The sequence below is a fragment of the Herpailurus yagouaroundi genome, unplaced genomic scaffold, assembly GCF_014898765.1.
Source record: "Herpailurus yagouaroundi ecotype Mexico unplaced genomic scaffold, PumYag 140, whole genome shotgun sequence".
Classification (NCBI taxonomy): Eukaryota; Metazoa; Chordata; class Mammalia; order Carnivora; family Felidae; genus Herpailurus; species Herpailurus yagouaroundi.
Window position 1 is genome coordinate 44114341 of NW_024412395.1, and position 18896 is coordinate 44133236.

The 18896-nt window shown below is 35.8% G+C and overlaps 1 protein-coding gene across 6 annotated transcripts in view; it reads right to left on the minus strand.

Annotated features, from left to right (window-relative positions):
* KCNH7 (potassium voltage-gated channel subfamily H member 7) overlaps nucleotides 1-18896 on the minus strand; it is a 488027-nt gene that overhangs the window by 115199 nt on the left and 353932 nt on the right. For 3 of the 6 annotated variants that reach the window (XM_040475205.1, XM_040475209.1, XM_040475204.1), the window contains exons 5-7: nucleotides 18827-18847; nucleotides 18379-18402; nucleotides 10526-10740 (exon numbers count right to left, since the gene is read on the minus strand). In XM_040475205.1, coding sequence (XP_040331139.1) covers nucleotides 10526-10740; nucleotides 18379-18402; nucleotides 18827-18847 — 260 coding nt within the window. The remainder of the gene's footprint in view (nucleotides 1-10525; nucleotides 10741-18378; nucleotides 18403-18826; nucleotides 18848-18896) is intronic. The other 3 variants (XM_040475206.1, XM_040475207.1, XM_040475208.1) reach the window with 3 other exon arrangements.

Here is an 18896-nt window from a genome sequence, read left to right on the forward strand (position 1 = left end):
CATAGCTCAACTGACAGGTGCCAGTCAACTAAGAAATAGTATTAGGATATTTCTCTCAGTACATCTTTTCTTCACTCAATTTCACCTAACACTGTTGCCATGACCTGAAAATCAAGACTGTGTTCCTAGGAATAGTATGGAGATTTGTCAGCTTGATTCTTCACTTCAAATGTAAGAAGGATCAATAGGCACCAGGAGCTAGCTGCAGACCATTTTTAAATATTTTCTGCTCCATCTGGAAAGGAGAACTGAGACACCAGAATGACATAGAAGTGCCAAGGAACTGTGGAAAATGGCATGTTTATGTGACCTGGTTCACCTCATATCACAGGCCACCTCATCCCTTCCCCACCATTAAAGTGATATCGTGATACCACCAACCTCCGGATATTGGAACGAGGGGCAGAAAAAGCAAGTTCTCCATTCCCAACAATATGGCCACTAAAACACAGCAGGTCAGCCTCAACTATGGCAGCCTCAGAAGAAAGACGCTTGTTAAATCTCTCCTTCATGATCCTGCACTGCACATTTTTTCCATTTCTAAGTGATTCTAAAGAAGTAGGCTTCAAAATACAGTTATATTTGAAACAGCTGTATTTAAAACAGAAAAAGGAATAGAGATGGGATTTTCTCCAGCTCCTCTAAGCTGAATTCTATATGGTTGGAAAAGAAACCTAGGCGGACTTCATTAAAATAAGGAAGAAAAATGTACTTAACATGTACTACCTTCTTCCCGTCTCTATTGTCTCCTGCCGATCCCAACCTTGTTTCTTTTAAAAGTTTTAAGATTTCTATCACATCCACGTTTAAGTTGAACTACAGTGCTCATAGTTCGCCACGAAAAAGCCTTTTGTCTGGGCTGGTATTTCCTAGAGAATCTCCCCTTAGAATTCCCCTCAGAATATCAATACATGTATTATATATAAACAGACATTAGAAATGGTTTCTGACGGGGCATCTGGCCAGCTCAGTCAGTTGAGCATATGACTCATGATCTCATGCTTGTAAGATGGAGTCCCATGTTGAGTGCAGAGTTATTTAAAAATAAAATCTTAAAAAAAATAAAAGCAAAAAAAAAATAAAAAAAAATAAAAATGGGTAAAAAGATGAAACATTGAGCCAAGCAAATATCCATCAAGCAAACAGTCATCAAAAATATTGAGTAAAAGTTGCACAGATTTCTGTAAATTAAGACTTTTGAAAACTTCTAATGTGCTAATTTGCTATGGTAATCCCCGGTGGGGGGGAGATGGCAGTGGTGTTATTTGAATAAGAAAAGTTTTCTGCTAGGAAATGTTTGTGAGGCCAGTGTTCTGAAGACACTTTGGAGCACTCCAGCCTATGTTCTCTAGAAAAATGTTCTTAAATGGAGATTGTTTCTTAGAGGGTTGTCCAGTAAGTGAAAATGGCAGTAGTTTCTCTTGGACTCAGTAGTTTGCTTATGAAAGTAAGTCTGGGGGCGCCTGGGTGGCGCAGTCGGTTAAGCGTCCGACTTCAGCCAGGTCACGATCTCGCGGTCCGTGAGTTCGAGCCCAGAGTCAGGCTCTGGGCTGATGGCTCAGAGCCTGGAGCCTGTTTCCGATTCTGTGTCTCCCTCTCTCTCTGCCCCTCCCCCGTTCATGCTCTGTCTCTCTCTGTCCCAAAAAAAATAAATAAAGGTTGAAAAAAAAATTAAAAAAAAAAAAAAGAAAGTAAGTCTGTTTCTCCAATATGAATTGCATAAGTAAGAATTAATATGTTTTTATCTCATTCAGAAATCTACAGAAAGAGATACACCTACAATAACAATAAAGAAAGATAAAACCTAGCTTTCTACTTGGGTTTTCCTTTTAGTTTCTTTAGCTGCATAATGAAAGGATTGAGCTACATCCATATTTCCCAAATTTGTCTCATCTTAAAAATGTGAAAGTAGAGGTTGCAAATGGAATGGAGATTGCTAAAAATCAGAATCCTTGGACTCCACTGAACTTTACCGATTTTCTAGGGAGTGTATGTGTGTTGGGGATGGACGGGAGAAAGAGAGAAGTGTTCCAGATGATTCCATTGATCAGGAAGTTTTGAAAAAAACCTAGGGAAGATGTTATCTAAGTTTCTTTGAATATTAAAATTCTATGAAGATTAACTGCTTTTTAATGAACTCTTTTAAAGCAATTGAGTTTTAGAGGGTTTATTATCTAACTACATAGTTTCCATTATAAATGTGATTTCCACAATATAGAGAACTAGGGCTAGAGGGGATAATATATTACCCAGGATATCACCATCCAGAAAATCAATGGGATATTTTATTTTATTTTATTTTATTTTATTTTACTGCATTATTTGGGATTTCCTTTCGAATAAGATTCCATGGATGAATTAATTTCTTAACTCTAGGGACAGTTCACAGCTACTTAACATTACAAGACCTTGTGCTGCCTGGTATGAGACAATGGCATGTCTGCTCTGGAATTTCCATAGCTGATAAAAATCCTTTGCCTGATTCTCATCCTGTGAAACATGAAAAATTTACTCCTTCTGCCTACTCTCATTAGGCAACCCACTTTGAACTATGTTTGTCCCAGCCCCTAGGCTATGAGGGCAAATGAGCAAAGAAACTCTCCTTTCAAAACTTCCTTTCTGTCTCTGGGTCTGACTTTAACCTAAGGCTCACACAAACTGGAGGGATTAAAAACGAAACAATCTTTCTGTGTCTCTGTTGCCGTAGCAACCAGGCTGTCACTATATATGCTGAGCCAAATTATTTTTACCTGTCTTTTGTGACCACTGGTATTTTGCTTCTTTTCTTCAAGCATCTATTTTCAACATGTTTTTTTTGGCTGACAAAACTTTTAAAGAAGGTGATATTTTCTCCTTCCTTCATTTAAAAATATATGATGAATGTACAAAACCAAACAGGTGTTTTATTTATTTATTTTTTAAAGCAATCATACCTAAATGCTTGCTCTACAAGCTTTGGCTCTTAGTTGCCATTAGGGCTTCATATGGATGCTGTGCTTCCTCATCTAGAGTATGGAGAAGTATGACTTTTGAACTAATTAGGCGTTTTAAACCGAAATAAACTGTATTTTAATGTAGAACATGTCAGCAAATAGTGATCAGTTTTGATATGCATATACTCTATATTAAAAAGAGATAAAAAATTAATGTTGCTTTTTAAAAATCACACATTTCCCTTTTCAAAATTATGAACATCTTTATTTTAAAGCAAAAAACATGCTCTTAGTAGTCAATGGCTACTTAAATATCTATAGTTACTTTTTATCTTTTTCTCATCATAACTTAGATAGATAGAATATATTTATTTGTCCAGAGAAAACTCAATGACATAATCCTGGATCTCAAAGATCAAAGCTTTGTATTCAGTAAAAGACCCTTTAAGATAAACACCTTGACTTACATATTTTTGTATCACTACTGTACATAAAACTTTGACTTACAGCTGGTAAGCACTCACAAATATGAAATCCATAATTATCCTGATGAATGTGCTTTATTTTTACTTGCAGATCCACAAATACTGTTTTTCATTTCAATTTGCATGTATAGACATAGATCAAACCCAGGATAATGGGAAAACACTAGATGAAGATTTCTGTTTTGCTGAGCCAAGTTTGATAGTATTCTATAAATAACAGTAAGATAATGAATGCAAAACCAACGTCATATTAAATTGGAAGTGTTCAGAGGCAATTTTGGACTCCTGCATTACATTTCAAATTTAATTTGGAATTTTGTGATTATTACTATTTCTGGCAGTTCAAGATGATCTGTACAGTTTTATTGAGGTTTGCATGATTTTATATTAGTTTAGGCAAGAAATGAAGTTTATGAAAACATTTAAAACATACTGTAGAAGTACTGTGACTTTTGTTTTTTGTAATTTCATGAGTGAAGAATCAATAAGGCTTTATAAAAATAACTGTTGAATTTAGACTTTTTAATTAAATGTAATTTTTGATTCATGACCATGATATTATGGTTTATAATAAGAAACACGAATTTGGTCTTTCTCCCTGTTCCTAGCACAGAGCTCTGAAACCCTTGATTTTCCTAAGTGAAGAGAATGACAAATGTGATTTTGTTATGTTAATGAGGTGACTCTGGAAAGCCCCTAGGTCACCTAAGGTCACCTGCAGATGGGGGGCTGGTCACCAGAAGATCCAAAGATGTGATTAAAGTTGGAATTTTCAGTCCCAGCCCCTACCTCTGGGGGGAGGTGGGGTGAAAATGGGTTGGAGGTTGAATCTATAGCCAATAGTCAATGAGTTAATCAGTCATGTCTATGTAATAAAGCCTCTATAAACACCCAGAAGGATGGAGTTTGGAGAGCTTCCAGGTTCCATGTACCATGGAGGTACAGGAGAGTGGTGGGCCAGGAGAGGGCCTGGAAGCTCTCCACCCCTTTCTTCATACCTCACTCTTATGCATTTCTTCCATCTGGCGGTTCTGAGTTATATCCTCCTATAATAAACTGGTAAACTTAAGTGTTTCTCTAAGTTCCATAGCTGCTCTAACAAATAGTCAAGCCCAAGGAGCAGGTCATGGGAACCTCCAATCTGTAGCCAGTCATGGAGGCACAGGTGACAACCTGGACTTGAGATTGGCATGGTGGGTTTGTAGGGGGAGGGGGAGTTTTGTGACACTGGGCCCTTAACCTGTGGAATCTGTTGCTATCCCCGCAGGTAGATCGTGTCATAATTGAGTTGACTTGTAGGACATCTAGCTGGTGTCAGAATCTGAACTGGAGCTAGACTAATAACGGCATTATTAATGAAAACTATTGCTACATAGAAAACCACTTTTAATTTGCAGTGGTGTCAGAAACATTTTTTAATACTGTCACTGAAGAAAGCTGAGGATTAAATTTATCCAGTATGAGGGAAACTACAGCAAGTGCTAAGAAGTTTTGTACTGTTAAGCCTGAGATGATAAATGAATATTTTTGCTTTACTGAAGCTAACTGATATACAAAAATTATATGCATTTATGATTTTAAACATTAACTACTAAAATCAACACTATCTCTCTATTATAAACCAATCTCCATTTCTAAACAAGTCTGGAATTGTAAGTATTGTTTAGGGTTTCTGTCAAAAGTAAATAGAAGTTTAGAGCCACTGAAAAACATGAAGAGATAATGAGCATATTCGCAATGGACAACATTCAATGGCAAATATAAAGCCATAATCTCTAAGCTCCACTTTATGTCAGTAATCTCTGTGTGATTTTCCTTTTCCTGAGTGGCATGCTACCAACAAAAGCCAAAATCTTTTATCCTAATCTAAAAGTAGCATAAGCAAAATGGGATATAAACTTACACAAAGGATAATGCTGAAATGAAGCTCTCCTGTTAAGGATTGTTTTCTTTTGCTTTTTGAAGACTTTCGGGAGTTCTGGAGAAAATCTACCATATTCTCTTTCCTATTTCTGTAGGCTCACTCTTCCGGTAAATTGCTATTAAACTTTCAGATTAACATTTTGATGAAATGGCCAAATGTTAGGGTTATATCCAAATGGCATCCTAACTTCTGAGTGGATCTAGGAGGCAAACAGGGAAACAGAATCATAGAGAGGGGGTACTTTAGAGTACTTCAAGTTTGGAGTCCTATGACCTCAGTTTGAAGGCTACTTCCATCATTTCCCATGTGACCTGAGCAAGTGGTTTCCTTTCTCCAAGCTTGATTCCTTTTCTATGAAATGGAGATGGTAATAATAGTACCAAGTCACAGGAAGGACTGTTATGTGGATTCAAATTGACAATCCATTAAACCACTTAGCATAGAGCCTGGCGCATAGTGAATGCTCAATCAATGTCAGCTATTATTAAATCTATCATAATTCTATTTTCATGCCAACAATACACTTAAATGAATCCTAAATAATGGGAATCTATTCTGGCTTTAGAGTTCTATGTGGATTTCACGACTATATGGGCTTTTAAACATTCAGAGATTTCTTTCTTGTGACCTAAGTCTCTAATTAGTCCTAAAATTATTTTCTTGAGTAGTCTCTTTTAGTTAAGCTATGGAAAAATTATACTTGTGGACCAGCAGCAATTCTTTTCCCTGTCATCTTTTCCCCAAATTAAAATCTCCTGGTTCATTTAGGGCCTTTCATATGTCTTATTTTTCTGGTTATCACAATATGAATGTCTACTAAATTCAGCAGACATGCCTCCTAAGTAATAATGCAATAAGCTGTAGAATTATTTGGACATAATTTGGCTAGTATTGAGTCAAAAGGAAATGTAAACTACTTTTAGTTCATAATATATTCTTGTAGCATTTATTACATTAGCACTTTAAAAAATGCTATCATTATATATTGTTATATAGTGTTTTTCTGAGTAGTTTATAACCCCTAGTACTATTAGTGCTAGTTTTCTACTTCTGTGTCTCTAGTGCCTATCTGGCACACAATGCATATTTAGTGTGTGTGTGTGTGTGTGTGTGTGTGTGTGTGTGTGTGTGTATGTGTGTGTGTGTGTGTGAAAGAGAGAGACACTGATGTTTAACCTGAATCCCATCTTCGTCTTTGCAATGGGCCACTTATTTTGTTTTCCTTCTTTAGAGCCTCCCCCCCCCCACTGCATTTTTTTGATGTGGTCATTGGTCAAGGGGCTATACTTCTACAAGGATGAGCACAGGACCCATAGTGGCATAGAATTCCACTTTCTCAGGAATATAATGGACACCAGAGGAGAGAAGGCCCTTCTCATCAGATTACCAACTGTGAGTATTATGTGAGTCAAGAGAGTCTGAGGTTCTTGCTTCTATCAGATGTGGAGAAAGGTCAATATAGAAGAAAGCATGGCTGAGAGGGAAAGAATGTCATCAACTCTTTAAACAATGGATGCAGCAGCCACGGCCCAAAGCAGGTCTGTCCTTGCACTTTTTGGTTATGTGACCCAATAAATTCCCCCTCCTCCTTTCATATTCCGCCTAAGGTGGTTCCAGTAGGCTTCTTTTATATTCTGTTATGGCACTGACTGACTGATAAAGTCTCATGTGACCAAAAAAGATTTGGAACCCAAAGTGCCTTTTTCTTAAATCTTCCTGATATTCTTATGCATATCCAGGGAGAGTGATCGACTACCAAATTGGTAAAAGCTGAACATGACAACATATAATCTATTTTATCCTAAAATTAGCATAACATTTGAAGTAGAAGTAGAACTAGCCTCAGGAATAATGAAATCATCCAAGAGTGCAAAAGTTTGGTTTCCTTTTATTTAAAAGGGGGCAGATATAGCAAAGAATTTTATCCTCAAATGAGAACCACAATTACATGGTAAAAGCAGATTTTTATTCTTCACTCACCGAACTTTTATTCCAATCCATTGTCCTCTCTCCACTACTCCACTGCTATTTGGTAAGAATTAGCCAAGTAAGGCCCTGTCTCCTGAGGACGGACCCGACTACACATCAGCCTGTACCAGCTAGACTGCGGTTAAAAAAAATCCGCATCTTCTGAGTTAATTTTTATTTTCTCCAATTAACAGAGAAGGTCATATAGAATATCAATTAAAGAGATGATGCATTCTAGAAGTATGCCTTATGAGACCAGCCAATGAAAGGGGTCTCTGGACCAGAAACAAGAGTCAGATTTAGAATATTGCCTGAAGGGAGAATTTGGAAGGCAAGCATTTGTTTTGGGGATTATTGACCAAAAGACGTACTCTTGCTTAATTCTCTCCAATGCCTTCAGTGGTTCATTTCCAAATCTTTTAAGAGTCTTCTTATATGTTGTATATATCACGCTAGGCACTAAAAATACAAATACCTCATGTTTCATTCCTTCGCTGGTACTCACAGTTCCACAACTATGTCCTATTCCAGATTTTCATTCCTCGCCTTGAAACTTCTCAAGCTTCAAAATATCTCTAAGAGTTTATATTCCCCAACCACTATCCCAAACTTCCAATATAGGTACTGTTTCCTCTTTCAGTACGTTTTGCACTCTGTTGTTTACCTATAGTGTAATCCTTTACACTGCATCCTAATGCCTAGGTATTGTACTTGTCTGTTTCTCTCACACATCTAAGGCACAGTATTTGCTTTTTCACATGAATTCCCAGAACTTACTAGCTCTTAATAAATGCTTGTTGAGTGAATAAACAAACACATGAATGCATACATGCATGAATGAATGAATGAATGAATGAATGACTAACAGCATGGTCTCTACTCTGAAGAAGCTCAGTCTAGCTGGGGAAGAAATAACCATTAGGCTAATTAGCAACTAACCATTGCATAATAGAGACACGATTCAAATATTGACAGAGTATAACATGAGCAGAAATTAATTGTTCCTTTGATTTTGTGCCTTTTTTTCCCTCGTGTCTGCTTTATTGTTTGTGCTCAGAGGAATATTTAAAACTCACTGTTGAATTATCTATGAACAAAACCCTGATATCTTTGAAGGAACGATTACCATCCAAATCTATAAATGGAATAAAACAAATAAGAACATTAGATAAAGAAAATACTGCTGGCTGCCTACAGAAATGCACTGAGACTATCTCAATAAGGAACATTTCCACACAGGCCTAACAAAGGGAATAGTAAAATTATGGCCTAGTTTTTTTTAGTGACTAGAGGACTGTTGTTATATGTTGGGAACATGGAAATTCCAGAGATAGCTATGATGAGGAAGCTTCACAGACATTAAATGAGAAGAGTCCTGCTGTCAAGTGTTTAAACAATCTCCAGAGGCTACGTCTGCAGGAGGAATTTATCAATATGCAATCTCTACCTTGTTTGGTTTGACATGTGGGTTGTTGGCGGGTTTGTTACTGGGAGCTATAGATGACACTAAAAAGAAGAGGGAGCATTCCTACCACCTCTTTTTTTTTTTTTTTTTTTTTTTTTTAGTTTTTGGTCCCAGCCTTTTTTCAGTTCCTCATCATTTTGGCCAGAACCAGATCCGCTTAAATGTTCTGTCTGCAGAATGTCCTTCCTATTGCTGTATTTTTCACATTTAAAGAGTGATAGTTTATAAAACAGGATCTAATGCAAATCTTCTAGCATCCTTAAGATGCACTGTTTTTCATTTGGGGCCCTCTGGAGTCTGTGGTAAGGGTACTATACTATTTGTGTGGAATATGAGAAACTATAGGAAAGAAATGGGGTGTTTCTGTGGGCTTGGGATTACCTCCGTGATAAGGAATGAAGACATTTTTTAAATGTTAAAACAAATACTGTGATATTATGAAAGATGAAGGTAAATATAAGAGAAGAATTTAAAGAGAAAGCATGAGACCTGAAAAGAATGCCAAGCTTTTGAGGTTAGCTGTTGCATTTTACTTTGACTCAGGGCATTTTTGTGAAAAGGTAATGGAGAACCATCTAGAGGGGAAAGTTGCCCCTGTCCCAAGCTCGTGCCCAGCCTAGCCTCTCCCTGGGCCAGGAAAACACCTGTTTCTAAACACCCAGGGACTTTTGTACAGTTTTTGAAATCTCTTAATTTCTGTTATGGAATTATTATAAATAATCATTATAAATTACATATTACAACATAAACATAAAATATATAGTAGCATATGGCATGTAGAATGTCTCATCCCAAACACAGACCACTCAGGACTATTTTGAACTGACTCCTGGTCGTTACATCGCTATTTCAGCTAACACATAAAGGATTATTTACTGACTACAGTATTGCTGGCAGTGATCATCACTACAGGAAAAATCTTGATCAATTCAAAATCTTTAAGGCTTGGGACAGAGATTGGGGCCAAGTTTACCTATATACTTGTGACAGTTTTTGAAAAGATGTGCTAAGCAAATATACCGAGTAAAGTGTTTGTAAAAGAACTGTTTACTGGACACAAATTTTAGAGTCATGGATTCCCAACAATGTAAGTGCATTGTAAGCAAAAGCTAGATGTTGCTTAGGTTGGTATTTTGATATAATAGGTACAAATTATTTTTATCTATTCTTTAAAGCAGGACTTCTGCTAGACATTACATTTTTACCCTAGTTCAAATTGCAATATTTATTTGAAAACAATAAAATATTGTTCCTGTGGAAATGTATTATATACTCTGACTTTTAATCATTTCGGCTCTTTTCCTCAAGTCAATTGACTTACAACTGAGTCTACTTAGTAGAGGAAGTGAACAAAAGGAGGTCACAGTTAAGACTAAATCCCAGTTAGTCACCTAAAGTTTCAACAGTCACATCCATTATATTAAGAAACTGTGCTTTAATAATGCACGAGTTGGCAGCAAAACAATAAATGTCCAAACATGATAAATAGCAGGTTAACCACCTCTGCGACAGAGAGAACAACAGTATCAAGCTAGCCCATTTTTGCTTAGTCTTGTAAGAGATACAATCACAGTCTATAGTTTTATTTAAAATCTGTCACATTAGAGGGTTACCCAACATTTCAAGATATATTAGGGTGCAATAAATAGCTTACCTTTTTTGATAGTCGTTTATGGGAAAAATAATGTGCTTTCTGGTGCAGAGAAGAAGCTTAAACATGGTCAATATTGAGAATAAAATCATATCCCACCTGGGTGACTTTCTCTGTCACGTTGTGTGTTCGATCTTTAACCTTGGGTGCAATAATGGTTTTATCTGAAGAAGGAGGGGATGCATTCTTTTTTTCAGTTTTGACATCTGAAAAATTCAGAGTGAGCTGTGGAATCTTGTTAATGGTGCTGTATTTGTTGAGATTTGAATCTGACGTGGATCCCAGGAGGCTTGACTTGATATGATTAAAAGGCCCTAAAAAAATTGGAAAATATTTGTAAAAGCAGGATCAGGAGAAACAGAAGAAGAAAGAGATGGTCCTGAATGACCCGCTAATGATCCACAGCCAGTGTGAGTGACCCTGCTTCGGGAGGGACTAAATGCAGCCAGCTGGTACCTGACCACAGGTTTAGGATCACGGTCTGACACATGGAGCAGCACATGGGTATCGAGGGTAAGATGGGGTCCAAGGCGTGTACCCAGGGGGCAGATGACATCTTTGGCTGTTACTTAACTTCTTTCATTAAGGGCTGGAATAAAAGGAATATAAAACAAAACAAAACACAAAAACCAAAAACCTCCACTCCCTATTATTGGCCAAACCGGTTTTTCAAGAATGTCTTTTTATAATCCAGGAATTATTCAAGGAAGAGACTTGCCTGTGGATAAAATCATGTTGGCCAGGAAATTTCTGAACAGGCTGTGTCCCCAGCTCCAATGTGTATTACTTTCTTCTCTGGGCCATGACAAATGACAAGTGACGAACCAGCTGTCATGTGCTTCTACTACCTATGTGAGGTGTTTTACAGAGCTTCTAGGAATTTCAGATAAGAGGGAGAAGGGCAAATGTCTGTGTGTACGTGCGTGTATTCTATTGAAAACTCCAGGATCGTGTGTGAAATTTTTAAAATCTTTCCTTCTTTTCCCCTTTCATTTACATTTAATACTTTTTTTTTTTTTTTTTGAGAGAGAGAGAGAGAAAGAAAAGCCTCCATAAAAAAACCATACCAGAAGAATACTTTGGTAAACATAACTTAACATTGAAGTGACCATAGCTAGGTAATGGCTGGGGTTAGTGGTACCTGGTTATTTATCTATTTATTTATCTATTTATTTATTTATTTATTTATCCATTCATTTATTTTCAAACATGCTATATGTTAGATCCCCAGAACTGATTCATCTTGCAGCTGGAAGTCAGTACCCATTTTCCGACCCTGGTCAATTCCCACATTTCTTTCCCATGAAGACAATTTAGCAAGGTTCCAGGGCTCCTGGTTCCCTTGTCGAGGATAAATACACTGACTAGGTACACCTTGAGGTGAACTTACTGTGTGTTGCTTTTGAAGAGTCAGGAAATGCTCCAGAGTTTCTTGTATAGTGGGTAATGCAACTTTTACTGATATAGAGCTCCTAAAAATTGGCATCAGGAAGAATTTTACAGAAAGCCTGAGCCCATGACTGTTACTCAGCCATTATTTTGCTGCCTCAGAGAGTGCTTCAAACACACAGACTGCATGACTGAGCTTGTTAGTCAGCACATTTTGCCTTATGCTACCTTTTCTCCTGTTCAGAATGAAACAAATACATTTTAGGGATCAAAAAGTACTTTATGCAGGGCTGAACACTTGAAAATTAAATTTATAGGTGGTGTATTTTGAACCACAATAACAAATCAACTCAGCTAAACTATAGTGCTAGTAAAAATAATTGCCATCACCTGGCTGATAGTTAATTTGGAGAGAATTCACATATATTCCTTTATAAAATTTTATTTTTGGTTATTTAAAAATTTGAAATTGTTTTAAGATCATTTTCATCCATACTGCAGACGCTGTGCTTCTTGAGGTGCAATTTTATTCACTCCCTGAGTTTTATCCATGATGATGATCAAATCCATCTAGGTGAAAAATGTCATTGAGCAATTTGGGCATTTATTGCCCAGTATGCTCTCATTTGCATATAGACGCTCACTCTCTTTTCTATTTATAAGATAACGAGAGAAATAGGAGCCAAAAGTGGCACCAAATTAATCTTGCCTTCAGACAGGTGTCTGATAGAAACCCCATTCTCTAGATCTCTCTGTAAGTCTCCATCACAAACCATTGATTTAGTATTGCAACATATCCTAGATAGTGTTCTCTTTTTTGTATCATTGTATAATATTATGGCTATATTCCAGGCCTATATGTTAAAATTTGTAATTTGCGAAATATTCCAGGACTTCCAACATTTTAGATAATGTCTTTTTCTCAACTCTATTGTCATATTTTCACTCATTAGGTACTTTTATTGCACACAGGGGTACAGAGAAGAGATTAGAGAAAGTTGAGCTCTGATATATAGTTAAGTTGTGTTTTAAACCCTTAATGTCTATCTTTCAACTCTATTTCTGTCATCCTTCTATGTGGTGAATGTCTATAGCTGACTCTCTACGGAGTTGTTTAAAAAAAATCAGGCAAAAACATGGATGATCTATCACATTAGAGGAGACAAACACTGTTAAATATGCTTTGATTGTCCTTGTAACCAGTTTCAATAAACTCCACTGAACTGGCTACACCAATAAGCACGAGGTCTCAACCATGACAGTACTTCATCCTAGGGGCATTTGTTGGGGACATTTTTGTCTGTCACAGTGATGAGAGGTGGCTCAATTGAAAAATTGTCCCATATGTCCAATGGGCATTCCTGTAGGTGAAAGCCTGTTTATAACGATCTGAGCCTTGAACCTGTTTCACATATAAAGAGTACAATGTACTTTTAACATGATTTTAATATGTGTTGAACTTTGTAGAGCTACAACTACCATGTAAAGGAAAGAGTTTTACATTGTTTGGTTCAGAACTTTACCAAAAGTTGTTCACCATTTTGAAAAATTGTATCACTTGGAGTTACTCTACTTGTGGCATTTGAATTGCCAATACAGAATTTCAGACTTCACGCTATAAGGTTATAGACTGTGTTTGCAGGTCACGAACAAATATGTAAACAAAGAGATTTGAGTATTTTTTTTTTGACAGTGTTGGAACTGGATATTAAATTTGCAGAGAATTACAGGAATCACACTGAAGATCATTAATAAAATTTCTTTCAAAAATATTTCATATGATTGTTCTCTATGTATGTAAAATGATACATGATGTAATGAAAAGAAACTATGTAGTAAGAACTAAACACTAACTGATTTGTCTTGAGATTGCCTGTTGGTTTCCAATCTCACGTTAGTAACTCTTTAGAGATCTGCCACAACTTCATCATAATGTCTCGATTGCCATTTCTTGTTCCAATCCATTTTTTAGTCCCATTGTTTAGGAAAGCATATGGTCTGCAAGGCCTTTTTACAATATTGGATAAAGAATATATGTTCTGACATTTGGTGGGATTTCTTTCTTAAACAGTGCAATTCATTAATATTGATGTTATCACATATGAAATCATGTTGACATTACACTGAGCTGTTAAGGGCCAGCTTACTGGTGAGAACATCATCCTTTTTCATTTTCTCCCCAGTTTATCTTGGGATATTTTTCATAATTCAATTTTGGTTATTTCCTGTTTCTAAAATTCATATATAAATAATTCTGGTCTGTTATTGTTTATTCCTATACTGCTTTTTATTTTGTTATCCACTCATATTCCTGCTCTATCATTTTCTCTAGTACTTATCTGGATGATTTTCTCATGTCTTTAATGCTCTTAAAGCCATTTTCTAAAAATGTCTGCTCATTGCATTATGTCTTCTAGTGTAGTTAGTTATATTTGAGCATTAATACATTGAGAAATGTATCATTTTATTATAAACTGCTTTCCTTGTATTCCTCCTTTACATTACAGTTAAAGAATCATGTTGATCTTTTAGAAATAGGTTAACTTATTTCTAAATGTTGTTACAGGATAGTAAAATGAGTATAAAAAATATTGTTGCAAAACAAGGGGACATTGGGTCTGACAGGGCTGAGAAACCACTGGTCAATATATGTCATATGCAGATTTGCTCTCAGAATATTATAACTTCATTGAGTCCATATTTTAGCTTCTTGTATTTACTGGTGGATAACCCTTCAAACTGTTATTCTATTCTGCTTTTTTTTTTTTTGTAACTTCTTAATAATAGAGATTTAATCTAGGCTTTCTTTTAAATCTATATATTTAAAGAATTCAGCAGAACCTAAAATGTTACTTAAAATACTTCATGCATGCTACTTAGATAAGACATTTACAATCTATTTCATCCCATAAACAAAGATCATTATGCTTTTTCCACTGATTTTGAAGCAGATATTTATTTGCAGAAGTCTGAGTCTGCAAGCCAATGTGCATTAGCTTAGGTTCCTCTAAAACCTATCTAAATTCTAGCGAAAAAATTTCCCAAGATTTTAATTATGGTAAGTATTCACAGTATTCTCGTTTTCACTAATCGTCAACCTAAGCAGATAGAATATGAGGCCAAAAGGGAATAAGCATCAAGGACTAGAAATCAGAACACAGGGTTTCCTACCTCCTAGGTCTATATTCAGAGAGGCCTTGGTTGAGGATTTAAAGGTGAAAGGCAGCCTCCCTGAGAGTGATCATGAACAGATGGGATTTAGGATTCTAATGAAAGAAAGGAGGATAACCTGAAAAACAAAGTAAATGAATTTAAATAAAATAAATGGGCAGAAATAAGGGGGAAAATAGCTTCAATAGAAAGGAATGTAAAACTCAAAGGTGTATAAGGAGGAATTGATGTTCTTTAGAGAAACATTTGCAAAATGGATGACCATTCATTTAAACGTTTCTGTATTCTAGAAGGAGACGAAAAACAGGTGACCAAGTAGACTAAACCAACATCTGGACAAAGCTCTAATATATTACAACTGTCTGATTAAATATAAAGTAGGCCATGTTCCAGCTACAAAGAAATATCCTGAATTTAGAGATCAAGCCAGAGGCTAAAGCAACAACTGGGAAGAATTTTAGATTAAAGATGTTTAAAATTTTTATGATAAGGTTATTTGAATTTATCATGAGTTACAAGATGCTAAAAGAGAATATATTCTCTTTTAGAAGTGCTGGAAATATAGCCAAGGACATCTGATAATTTTTAAAAAATACTGTTTTCTTTTTTAAAGATCATTGCTCTTGAGGATAAAATGGGACACAAGAAAAGGAGAGGAAAAAAAAAACTTAAGGTTACCACATCATCAGGTCTTTACACAATATTTCTTAGGGCACTGAGTTTATTTGGCTAAAGTTTAATAAAATGTAAATTGCTGAAGTGACTTAACGTTAGAAAAAAAGCAAATGCAGTGTTTAGTAATTGGATTTTGTAAAAGAACACTGGCAGCCAGTTTAAAACTTAGATAGGTAAGAAGTAATCATATTATTTGTAGTCCATAATCATATTACTTCTTTGGGTGTGTAATATATAATTTTCAGAAGAAAACTATCACCATTGAAAATCAGTATGCAAATTCTTATAAGATCACAAAAACTTGGCCAGTGTAGCTTATAAGAAACAAGCTGTATCAGATCGGTTGATTTCCTTTGTGAGTCTGCTAGGTTTTGTGGCTTGGGGAGGTGAAAGCTGTGATCAGTCTTGCAGATAGTTTTGTTTCTGACTCACATGCCAGATTCACACACAAGATGGAAACTGAACACACTATTGTCAGTGGGATGCAGAGTTCCTTGGAATAATAAGCAGGTGGAAGCAATAAAGGGGTAAAGCTATATTAAGGACCTATTTACTAAGTGGGGTAGGGGTGGGTTAATTTTTATGGATGACTTGGAGAGCAGTATAGGCAGAGAAACCACCACTAAATTTGAGGTGAAGATCAGTTGATGAGTGATTGAGACAGGATTAGGTTCACCTCTCACAACATTAAAGAGGTTGTTAACAGCATTTAACGTACATGCACACATAGAAGCAGCAAATGCGATTTATTTGAATTAACTTTTCCAATCCTTGATAATGGGTTACACTTAGATCTCTGAAGTCTTATTTCAAAGATTCATAAATTTCAAGGAAATGTATTGAAGGGAAACAAATTTAATCCTAAGTAAGAAGGTTAAATGGAAATGATTCTGTTTTAGAAGAAAAGACTGAGTACCAATTGCTGTTCTTATAGTATGATATTATATCAAGATTAGACGTAACCAGCTGGAATCTCTGGCCACTCAGGATAGATAAAGCGGGGAAGAAAATTGATTTCAGCAAGAAGGATTTAGGTTAGCTCTTGGCGTAACAGGCAGTAAAATAGATTTCCCAAGAAAGTTAGAGAATGGGATCCCCCCAAGATAAAGATTCCTCTACCATTTGTGTCAGAAATTTTGCCAACCACCTCGCCTGAGGGGAATAAACCAGATGCTCTTGAGGTCCTTCCAAATGCCTGCCGAAATGATTCATTTTATTCAGTCAAGAAATTATTTTTGGGTGACTTCGATATTTAAGACCTGTAATTATGCATTTGTACACAAAGAAGTATAGAAATTTGTCTTTTATTTTTTAAGATTTATTTAAATGCGGTTTAGAAACAAAACCAAAAAATTTTAAAAGCGCACTCAATGTATTATTCTATATCTACTTAGCATGTTAATTTTTCAGCGAAAATCTTAAAGAGCCAGATACTTAAGTATTTTTTGATAGTTTCAAAACCAGAGTCTGAACAAATAATGAAGACTTTGGAGGGTACATTTACATTAATTTTTAAATTAAATTTGCACATTTTCAAATCTAATTTGGGAGTTTGACTTCATAAATATTAATATGGGAAAACTTCCTACAATGGTTTAGAGTTTCCTAATCCCAAATTCTGACTTTGATGATTCATTTTTATTTAAAGACTACTGCTATTAAAAAATTGAGGGTCAAGGAAAAAGGGTTGGAGATTAAATGGATTTATGAGAGAAAAATAAAAAAAATGTGGTTTGAATGACAGCTGTGTGAACTACTAGTTTTAAGATAAGCAAGCTCAATTTTCTATTTATTGAGACAAATCAGATTCATTTTTCACTGCATTTAAGAGATCATTGGAAAATTAGTGTCTAATAATTAATTGCTAATTATTAAATGCTAAAGCCAATCATATTTCATACAAGCAAGTTAGCAAGGGGTGTCTGTATTCTGTTTCTTGACATTATATCCTGAATTAGATCACCATCACAAATGACACTAATTTGTTCCCTTTTAGAAACCACAGTAGACAGGCCGAGGATAGAATAATCATGTGGGTGAAATACCATCCCAGTATTGGAGGTCACCTGCATAGACCCTTTTTGAAGTGCTCGCAAAATAAAATTGGGATGGGAGAAGCTGCCACAATTTCCCTTATTTTCAAATCACCCTGGATTGATGACCAGAAAACAGCTTTAGTGTCTAGTGCTATTAATTCATAAGCATAACCAGCTCTGACTTAATTAGGGAAGCAATTGAGAAATCAATATACAGAACTTCATAGTAATCAGAGTAGCAGTGACATACAGAAGAGGCCAAAACAGTGAATTTTAAATAATGATGGTTACCGGTGGAGACGTGTCCATGCAACATACATGCACCAAATGAGTCATTGTCACCATATGCACACTCACAGTGGCATGCATGGCCTATGTTAAAAGGCTAAGTCCAAATGTTTTCAATTTGATGAGAATAATATGATTACTATATTTTGTGATTCCTCGTACTTACTATGATATAGTAGAAAAAACAGAGGTGAATTTCAAATTTGTAGTCAAATCCAGACTTTTCCAGAGGTACTGCCCATTTAAACATTAACCTACAGTACCTATAGGTCATGCTAGTGATTTCAGACTAATATAGGACACAATTAAAAATGACTGAAATGTAATATAGAAAAATAGAAAATGACTATCATGCATGTACAGTTTACTACTACAGTAAGCTTAAAACCATACCCCCTGCCATCCAGGAACGTGAAACTAGTTTTAAGGAAACAAAAGAGGAACAAGTGAAGAGATACTGTCATGTAGCACTTTGATTACTTTATTTAATCTTGCACTCAAAACCTTTTTGGGGCTGAAACAGGCTGATGTGCCTCTTTCATACTGGAATGTATTTAGCTTAATATTTGTTTCTTTCCAAATGGTTTAAATATTTAGAAGCGTTCATTGTCAACCTAGGCTTATACTTGCAAGAAAAAGGAGTTCAGAATCATTTTGGTGCCACAGCTGAGAAAGTAACAATGTCTCCAACAAAATCAAGCCACGATATCTCCACCAGGCACCTGGACCAGCTAAGGGCAGCATGATGTTGCATTGAACAGGGCATACAGCAGGCAAGTGAACATGCCAAATAAAGGGGCTCTTTGAGCATCAGGTGATGAAATTTGAGTTCGTACATTACCTTTGACATTGCGACCATTGTCTGTTTTGAGCACATAAGGGTAAAAAAAAGAAAGAAATATAAAAAGAAG